General features: G+C 41.1%; 1 protein-coding gene across 1 annotated transcript; it reads left to right on the top strand.

Annotated features, from left to right (window-relative positions):
• The first annotated feature begins 4,513 nt into the window (after positions 1-4,513).
• ccr6b (chemokine (C-C motif) receptor 6b) lies at positions 4,514-8,913 on the top strand. The gene is made up of 2 exons (XM_048975169.1): positions 4,514-5,031; positions 7,617-8,913. The coding sequence occupies exon 2, from the start codon at positions 7,634-7,636 to the stop codon at positions 8,702-8,704; it is 1,071 nt and encodes a 356-aa protein (XP_048831126.1). The 5' UTR covers positions 4,514-5,031; positions 7,617-7,633; the 3' UTR covers positions 8,705-8,913.
• The last annotated feature ends 1,652 nt before the right edge of the window (positions 8,914-10,565 follow it).

Here is a 10,565-nt window from a genome sequence, read left to right as displayed (position 1 = left end):
GTAAAGAAATCTTCATCTACCCACACTGAGCGACAGCCCAAGGACGATGGCTGTGGCAGGGGAGGGGGGGAGTCGATTTCTCCACCTGCCATTAATACGCATTTACTTATAAACCAAGTTTTAATGGAACGGGGGGGGGGAATCGGATCAACTGTGTAACAGGTGTACGGCTAAGAAATTTATTTTGACGTACAAATAAATACTCAAGACTTTGTTACAACAGCCAGTTTTGATGCATGATAACATAAATATTTCCCTCACAGAGCTCCTGCTTTGAATAAATTGAAATATGTCAACAAGAATATAGTAAGATGCCCATATTAAACATTTGTATTAAATATTGAAAAATTACCACTACAACAGAAGGAAACCACAACATTAAACCCGAAGATGTTGTCATGAATGGGCTGATAAGATTACAGGGCAGCCTGTGAACTGTCAAGATATTTTTAGCAGTATTTTTTTGTCTAGCACATCTTATCAGTACAGTGCAGCTCTCTGTTTTGTTACTGATAGTGTTTCGCTGTTACTGTTTATTATCTGTAAGTTGGCAGCAATGAAAATATGTATATATGTATATGATGTATATATAATGTAATATATACTTTTTTGAGTTATTGTATATTGGACTTAAGTTGTGTAATTTGCATGTATGGACGTTTTACTGATTATTTAAAAATCATTACTACTCTGATTGTTTGCAGACAACCGATTGAGTAGCGGGGGCAGTGCAGCACACAGTCAGCGTGACAAGAACAGTCTAGAAGCCACACAGAGACGGCCATGCTGCTGTCCACACCAATATTAAATGTTCTGTTAGTCTCTTCCTCCCTTATGACCAGAGATAAACTTGTTCACTGAAAGAGAAGTGTGGCGGGGCGGGGGGGGGAGGGGGCTGATTTTTGTCGAACAAATGAGGAAGGGCTGCGGTCTTCGTGTGTGAGCTTAGTCCAGTCGGTATTTAAATGTCCGTTCCTCCTCCAGACTGCCACGGAGCTTAAGGGATTTCATATTAATAACCCACTAGTGTGGCTTATTATCATACAGTATCGCGACTGTGGCTACGGAATGTCGCCAGTGGAAGCTCATTCTTGGACTCAATCTTTTTTTCCACCTTTTACTTTCGTTCCCAAGTGTGGAACGACATTCCCGGTTCCCCGCCCTCGGGGTATGTTCTGCGGCTGCCCCGTTCTCCTTTCCCGGCACCCAGCCATCAAGCAGACGTGCCCACGGTCAGCATTATGGGGGAGGGTTCTGCTTTGCTCACATTGTCCACGTGAGTTTGACCAGACGGACAGGAGACAGATAGCGACCTCGAGCCATGTTTTCCTGTTTTTGAGAATAAACCAGTTCCTATGTTAGACACCATAGTAAATTAAAGAAGTACTGAGTGACAAAACAGAGTCTGGATTTCTTACCTGCTTTGGGACAACCAGATTTGGAAAGGTGCTATATAAAACTTATCTGAATTTGACTGATATAAAAATACCTACTTTCAGGCAATACAATGAATCAAAAGGAAAATGTATGAAAATTGTAGTTATCGTTGTGTATACACATGGGTGTAACTGCAGGGAGAGGTGGTAGGAGCAACTGGTGCACCAGTTACCCCCCTCCAGGTGCTCACATGGACTTGTGTCCTTTTCCCATACAGGACAAAGTATCATAGACTCCCTTGGAGGGCCGCAGTGAAGCCTCACTCCTGCATTCAGTCACAAAGGAGATATATTTAAATTGATATTTAACATGTGCAACTCCTATGTTAGATGTGCTGAAACCCATGAGCTGCACCGTATTGTGTGCAGTACAGTGTTTATTAAACACTGTTTGTTCTCTTTGAGGAAGTTCATCCTAACCTGCAAGATGACTCAATTACAGTTTTGCTTCCCGGCGTTACTGTTCGCTTGCGAACCTGTCGGATCGGCGGACTGGTCTTACTTATCTGACCCTCCTCACTGCAACACCTGCGTTCCAGGAAACACCAGAGCAGTCAGACTGCGTAGGTTCGGCTCTCAGTTATTTCAGGATCATTTAACGACTGATCCGTCTGTGTTTTAAACTTAATATGATCATATAAAATGTTCTGTCCAGCAATCACTACTAGTCTTCTCTTTATGGGAGGAAAAAAAACAAAGATTGTGAAATCCATCAGGTATGCTATTTGATGCCAAGTTGTGGGGGGTTCTCCGTGTGTGTGTGTGCGCGCTAGATTGTATTCTTTTCACACTTGTAGCCACATTGTTAACGTCACGAGCGACACAGGGCCTTTCAGAGAAAGCGATGCTGTCATTTCCATCCGAGTTGCCAATGTCAGCGCACTGCAAACCTCAGAATCTGCTGTGTACCTCCGTTACGTGACCTGTGGCATGAAAACATTTTTTCCCTTCTGATTTAAAAAAAAAAAAAAAAGTTACCAAAAAAAGATCGGTAGCGAAGACGTATGCGAAGGAAAGCTTGAGGGGGGCAGATCTTATAAATGACAGAGAACATACTCTGGTCAGCATCCCCTTAAAGGAGAATGTAAATGGAGCCGTGCTTTGTATAGGGAGTATGCTCTCTGAAGCAGGGCCCAAAAACCACGTTGGTTGGAGCTGTTGGAAATGGTGACATTAGTGCCGATGAGCGTCCAGCCTTGTGGCGCTGCGTGTAGTTCAGGAGATTAGCCAGTGTCCATGTCTCGATGACCCAGCATTCGAACCCTGCGACTAGCAGGGTAATCATGCTGCTGTTGGCTCCTTGAGCAAGGCCTTTAGCCCTAGCTGCCCCAGGAATGCTGACCCCCCCACTCCAACCTTCCTCACTTCTATAGTACTTTCAAGATTCATGCAATTTATTGTCACATGTGCGGCACACAATAAGATTCTTGTTTTGTGCATTCCAGATGCTGCAAAAAAGGAAAATCAAAACTGAAAAATAATGGCAGAGTAGCAGAGATTTCAGGTCCAGGAAGCACAAATCCAAACCAGGATTTTGTTTCAACCAACCCGTTGAGTCCTCTGTGACTCTTTATACTTAACTGGTTGGTTGAAACAAAATCCTGGTTTGGATTTGTACAGCTAGGCTTAGAACCATTGCTGTGCACTTTTGAAGTCCTGATCTTCCATGTTATCTTTTGTGTCCACAGAGGATTTTACCACAGCAAACAAAGTCTTCTTCTGGCATCAGACATTCACTAAAAAAGAAAACATTCTCTAATTTTACATGCCTTCAAAATCTGATGTTCTGATTTAAAAAAAAAAAAAAAGATTGCCCTACATGTATTTCCAATGAATGTCGGCTCCATGCTAAAACGCTCATTTGTTGCTTAACCATTCATGCTGATATTCATACTTTGTGCATAAACAGGTTGAGAGCTGCAGGTCTGGGACGGTAAGATAAGATAAGTTAAGACTTTAAGCTACTTCTTATGTTTAGTCATTGTGTCTAACCTTAAATGACTTAAAACGCCAAAAGCCTATTTGTCAAAACAAGAATGTAATTTAACACGATTCTTCTCACCGTGATGTTGATTGCATCTCAGATAAAGGCCAGATTCATGACTGATCTCAAGCGTGTGCTCACGTACAACAAAACCAGTGTTGTAAGAACCTCCAATTTACCGTAACTTGTTTGCAATAAGTGGGAGGTAGAGTAGAATGGTGGAGTAGATGGATCAGAAAGATATTAAAACAATATTTAGTCTACTGCAGGGATACTGTATTTTTCACCAAGGTCCAAATTTTATCAGCTAGACAAAGCCCACATCCATGGTGGGGGGCGGGAGGGGAAAATGATTGCATGGTATGAGTTGCATTGAGTTTTGGACAAGACTCAGACTGAAGTCTGCCATTTAAGTACCCCCGGTCTACTGCTGCAAATGTAGGCATTCTTAGGGTCTGCTGAAAAGTTTAAAATGCGAAAGTGGATTAGGAGGTGAAAAGGAAAGCCCATCTCACGGAAAGTTTGTGCACACCAGCGAATGTCACGTAGTGAGCGGTGTTAATCCCCCCCTGAGTCATTCGTGAGTCAGAGCTGAGGCGGGTCAATGGGTCAGTACACTGATCACATACTCTACCCACCTTCACACTTTCTCCGAATGGGAATGTGAGAGAGACAAAGTAGAGAAAACTGTGAGTAACGGAGGCTTCCATAAAAATATGTTTCTCGGGCTATTTCAAGTAAACCAGAGCAGCGCTTGAACAGCCACAGAATTTGTGCATACAGCACATTTCATTTGTTTCTTTAAAATAAATTAATAACAACTCCAGCAAAATTTTAGATATGGGAAATATAGGCAGGAACTGCATGTGTGGGAACTACACCTGAAAAATGAATATTCAGAAACGCTGAAATGTCACATGAGACTGCTGCAAAAACAAACTGGATTTTGCAGTGCTGATAACATCACTCAATCAAACGAAAAGTGACTACCACAGTGAAAAGTGGGACATCTTCAAACCCTTCAGTACATGATGATGGGTCAGATCCACCAAAACCACTTGTTGCACAATGAACAGAGTGCATCTGTGGGCAGACGTCGCTCCAAGCTTCAACTATTTAAGAACAGCAGTTTTGCCTTTGCAAAATAATACTCATTAAAAGCTCTGTGATATTGACATACGAGGGCCATGATGCTAAAGATCGAGAAAATGCAATGAATCTACAATCCCAAACCTTTAGACACCTCAGGTTAGCTTATTCGTCATCATGAGCTTGTGGTTTACCTAAAAATATGCAAATCACGTGCAGTTCATGCTTTACGGGCAGACTCTGAGACAGGAACATAGCCACGATCAGATAAGTCAGTATTGTCTCACAGGGGTATCACACAGTACCAACAAGCCTGGAGCCTCCCGTAGGCACGCACACACACACACACGTGCGCGCACGCGCTCGCTCACACAACACAGCAGAAGTCACCCCGTCCCACTTGGCTTCCTCATCCCTTTGGAGACAAGCTGTCAGAATCTCTTTTTCAGAGTGCTCACATCCACGGGATCCTGGACCAAAACAGCAGATTCACTCGAACTTGACTGCAGCGGGAAACACTGTGTAAGTTCTTCACGCACCTACAGAAACAATTAGCAAGTGTTCCCAAATATCAGATTTTAACATAAAACTCTCCGATCTTTATCAGAGAATAGCAATGTGAACTTTTAATGTCGGCAGTGAGGTTTTTCCATACATGTTTTTTGGGTGATTCTTAATCATCTGCTAAAAAAATAAAAGGTTCAACTATGTTCTTAATTAAGGTCAATTCGTTTATGGCATATAGAGAAGGACAGGAATGTTTCCAGATTATATACAGGATATAGAGAGGGACAGGCAGGCCTATATTTCATTTTTATGCGAATAATCCTTGCTTTTCATTGCAAAGAAACATGTCAGTTATTTTGTACAAATAAGTGCTTTGTTGTAACAACAGATATGCATCATGTTAAATGAAAAGATAATTGAAATTTATATTGTCACTTACCACAGACAAGATCAATATATGCATAACGCCATGACTGTACAATTAGTGCAAAGGCAAATAGGGCGATAATATACATATATATATGATATATACTGTGTGCTGATCACCCAAAACAGAAACTGCGTACAAACACTTAATGTTCTGCAAAAGAGACTCAGAAGACTGAATAAAAACAGTTTTTTCTTAGCGAACAAGTTTTAGCACATTCCAGCATGCCCAGCAACAACACAACACCAAATAATAATGATTATCATGCAGTCATCTTTGACAACATGAATGTATCGATACTTAAAACGTACTTCAAATGTACTTCTAATACTGGAATTCATGCCAGCACTAGAATGAAGTTCCTATATGTAATAAATATTCAGCTACCTGCCGAATTTCCTGCGGGGAGATGTAAGCGATTAAGCAGTGTTTATGTTCACTAACCGTGACTGTGCACTGCATGGCAGCCACCTTGCTTCCCTGTCAAGATGAAAAAGAAATCCTTTGTTCTGGGATCGACAGAATTATGAGCATGTTTGCAGCTGGTAGGGACACCGGCAAGGGGGAGAGCAGAAACAGGAATTGAGGAAAAAGAAAAAAAATCTTGATGACTGGCTAAATAATGCCTATACTATTCATTAAAAACGGAAACTAAACCTTCAGTTGAGATCAATTTATGACAGATTCCTGAAGGTATTTGTGAAATAGGGTGTTACCAAAGCTTAAAAAACGTGTGCAGTTGTGCAATTAGGATGTTATATATAATATGTTTTTATACAGAAGCCCTGTTATCACAAATTCTTACAAAGGGCACCGCTAAGCTTAATTTCAGATTTCAAACTCAATTAAAAACAGCTGTCTGAACATTACTAATTAAGCCTTCAAAAAGACTATGGAAATGTCACTGGACAAAAGCATCTGTTAAACAAATGTAAAAGGTAAAAAATGACAAACTGCACAAAGGCTAGCTGGCAACCGATAGTCTGCTCACAATTACTGTCAGAAACAAAATAATAAATGGTCAGCAGTTGCAGGTCACTAGACAAAGCCTCTTAACTGGTTTATCTAAACTCCTGGTCAAATAGCACATGATTGCCCTACCTACGGTTGGTGTCAAAACCTCGTTACTCCAACAGTTGTTATACTGCACAAGATCGTACTAACACATTTAATAAAAGCATAGAAATTGCATTATCAAATTGTTAGAACACATTTGTTATGTGTAAAGGCACTGTAAGGACTGCTACGCAATTTTCTTACCCTCTGTGCAATGACAATAAAGAAATCTTGAATCTACGAATACAAAGGCCCAGCCGTGCTACCTTGGAAAGCAAAGCGAGGGTTTTGTGGGGGGCAGAAAAGAATACAATACAATACAATACAATACAATACAATAGATATGTCTTAGAATAGAGACCTTCAGCAGTTTTCTTCTTTCCTGTGCTGTTCAGGTAGTACTGTTGCTTAGCTACCCAAGCCCCCCCCCACACACACCATTCCCACCACAACCACAACCCCCTAACTCTGAAGAGATACTTTATCTTCAGTCTGAAGAAGGTAGACTGGATAAACAGAGATGGAGGCAGGTCTGTTCTCCTGTGTATGTTAATGCTTCAGCCCCTCTGCTCTGCTCAGAGTAAAGGGAGGAGGTGGGCGATGTAGAAGAAACACCACAAATGGTGTAATAGGACACAATGAAAACAACTCTGCTGTTTATATATTTATGGTCTGCAAAGAGCAGAATATATTTCAGTGTTTATATTGCACATATATATATATATATATATATATATATATATATATATATATATATATATATATATATATATATATATATATATATATGAAAGTTATATGTAGTTGTTATATTTAAATGGCAACCATACATGTGTCTTCTGACCTCAGCGCATGGTCTGACACGACATCATTTGTCAGCTGAAATTCCGAGTTTTACACGATCAAGTGCCCAAATGCCGGAGGGGAATATACATTAAGTATGAAGGAATGATTTCGATTTTGTCACCAGCATCGTGAATTATCTTCCCAGCTCATGGTTGATGTGCCAAGACGGACTGGCGAGTCTTGTGACTTCTTGCTTGGCTGTGGTCTGTGTGACTGAGCGCATCAGAAAAAAAAATGCCCTCACATTCTTTGCCCTTCTGTTTTACTACAGAACATTCATCTTGGAAAATGGAATACGATTACTTGGACTACTGCAATGACACAATTGAGTGCCTTTGTGACATTGACATGGGTTCGGAGGCGACTGTACAAATTTATGTACATTCTTTCATCTGCATATTGGGCCTGCTGGGTAACCTTATGGTCATCGTCACCTACGCCTTTTACAAGAGGGCGAAGTCCATGACGGACGTGTACCTCCTGAACGTGGCCATCGCAGACGTGCTCTTCGTCATCTCTCTCCCCCTGATCATTTACAATGAGACATACAACTGGACCATGGGCAGCTGGGCATGCAAGATTTTACGTGGGATGTATAGCATCAACCTTTACAGTGGCATGATGCTGCTGGCCTGCATCAGCAGCGACCGCTACATAGCCATCGTCCAAGCCAGACGCTCTTACGGCATTCGATCCCGGACCCTCATCTACAGTCGAATCATCTGCTCTGGCGTCTGGCTGTTTGCCATAGCTGTGTCCATCCCAACGATAATCTACAATGAGAAGTATGATAACATAGACTTGAACTCTAATCAGACCGTTTCCGTCTGTTACTTGAGGTTTGAAGAAAATGAAACAGCCCAGAAGATGAAAGTTCTGGTGCCCAGCATCCAGGTGGCCATTGGCTTCTTCCTTCCCTTGCTCATTATGGGTTTTTGTTATTCCAGCATAATCTACACCCTCATAAGAGCGAAGAATTTCCAGAAGCACAAGGCCGTGCGGGTGGTTATGGCGGTGGTCGTGGTCTTCATCGCCTGCCACTTGCCCTACAACGTCACGCTTCTGTACCACACTGTGAATCTGTTCAAAGAGAGGGAATGCGAGGTTGAGAAGACTGTCAATGAGGTTCTGATGATTACGGAGACCCTGGCGTACTTCCACTGCTGCCTCAATCCTGTGCTCTACGCCTTCGTAGGGGTCAAGTTCAGGAACCATTTCCGTAAGATTCTGTCAGACCTGTGGTGCCTGGGTAAGAAATACATCTACAGGCGCTCCTCCAGATCTACCGAAGTGTACATTTCAACTCGAAAATCCATGGATGGTTCCAACAATGAGAATGGGTCTTCCTTTACCTTTTAAAAGACGTTTTCCTTTTCCGAAAGTGTTATGTGAAAATTAAAGAAACCCTTAATTAAAGTCAAGCAAAAACGAACTTATTAGAAAAGTACTTGGGTAATTGAGACATAGTCGTACCTACGTTTTGCAGGACATTAGACATATGATATGTAAAATGTTTAAAAACTGATGTGTGCTTGATCTTGAAGATATGGACAGATGCATTTTGTAAGATGCGGGGGGGGGGGGGGGGTTTCGGGGGTGGGGTTGAGGGAGTGAAAAGGGCAGACTTCAGCAAATTGCCTTTTGCATATTGTACCTAGAAAACAAACAGCCGGGGCAGACCAGACCGGGAAATAAGAGACTCTATGTTGCTCCGTAGGGTGTGAAACTAGATTTTGTTCATGTCTTTCATCCTAAACCACACCGATGTGTACAGACACATTGAAACTCTTAACCTACTTTGGTTTCTTGACCAGCATTTTTGATATGTCCCTGGAAATCCCTCACTTCCAGTTAAAGGATTCACTGACTGCTACTGATCTTGTCCACCCAGAGTGGACATTTGAATGTGTACATTTGTGTGTAAATAGCAAGGACCTAATTCAGTATGGAGAGAAACGTCTTTTCGTGACAAAGTATTGTTAATTGCAAAATTTAGATTACTGAATCCTGAGGTAATTGCATTAAGAATGAGCACATCATGTTGTACTTAAATGACAGTTTTATGTAAACAATTGTGTTCTTCTTCTTTTATTTTTACAACTGAATAAACAATTCTGTAAAGCCAGTTACAGCAGTGGATTTTTATAGAAACATTTGTCTGATTGCCCTTAAAAATCTTTCAATAACCTTTCCAGTTGTACTTCCAAACAGGGCTGGGCAATATGGCAAAATTCTTCATCACCATCATTTTTTTAAATTTTAGTCAATATCAATAATTATCATTTTATGATTCAAGTCATTGAAGTGATTCAGAGCATTAAAAAAGATGAATGGACTCCAAACTGATATATAATTTTGATAAATGAATCATACAAAAATAAACTTTTTTGTCGTAGGGCGTAACATTACAATACACCAACACTGATTATCTCGCTACTCATTCCTGAGAATGGGTTGGACATTGCCGGTAGGCTTGCCACCCATCACGTCTTTTGCAGGATCACCACTTTGAAAAATAAAACGTTGTATCCTTTTGAACCAATAAGGGACACAATTTCTTACATATTTCGTGCCGCCCTGGCCCAGAAAATTTTATCTTCACTGACATGGTTTGTGATGGTGTCCCGTGATTCTTCAGATTGGAAGAGGAAATCTTAATTGCTGCTGTCTGTGACTGCAAGTGCTTAACTTTCTGCATGTTTTTCTGGATGGCAATGCTTCAGCTGATGAAATAGGTTTGCAGTAGTGATGGCCAAGTCATAAACCATTCGCGGTATTTTTGACTCCAATACATGGGGCTCTTCTTTTGTTTTTAGGCACGACTTGAGCCCTTTTTTTGAAAAGAGAGCGCCATCTAGTGGGGTCAGAAAATACAGCAATTGGTTCATGAAGCTTCATTTGGCCATCATTAGCTTGCAGTATTTCCCGCTATAGTTGGCACAAGTTTTAGGCAGAATTTACAGTATACAGCACCCGTCTGCTGAGTGTTGGATATTAAACTGCCAAAGTACCGCCACATCAACAATTTGTCATTTTTACCTTGTTTATCCAAAATAGCTCATTATTTTGAAAGCAGTAACGCTGAATTCAAGCGATGCACTCCAGCACATATCATATGTCACAACCAAACTGTAGTGATTGGTTGAAGCAGAAAGCATTTCAACTGTACTGTAATTACAATTAGTGTTTACACATGCAATAAAGGCTTTAACTGGTGCTT

Source organism: Brienomyrus brachyistius, chromosome 14 (assembly GCF_023856365.1).
Source record: "Brienomyrus brachyistius isolate T26 chromosome 14, BBRACH_0.4, whole genome shotgun sequence".
Taxonomy (NCBI): domain Eukaryota; kingdom Metazoa; phylum Chordata; class Actinopteri; order Osteoglossiformes; family Mormyridae; genus Brienomyrus; species Brienomyrus brachyistius.
The sequence above is the reverse complement of the archived record's forward strand: the minus strand, read 5'-3'. Positions and strand labels throughout refer to the sequence as shown.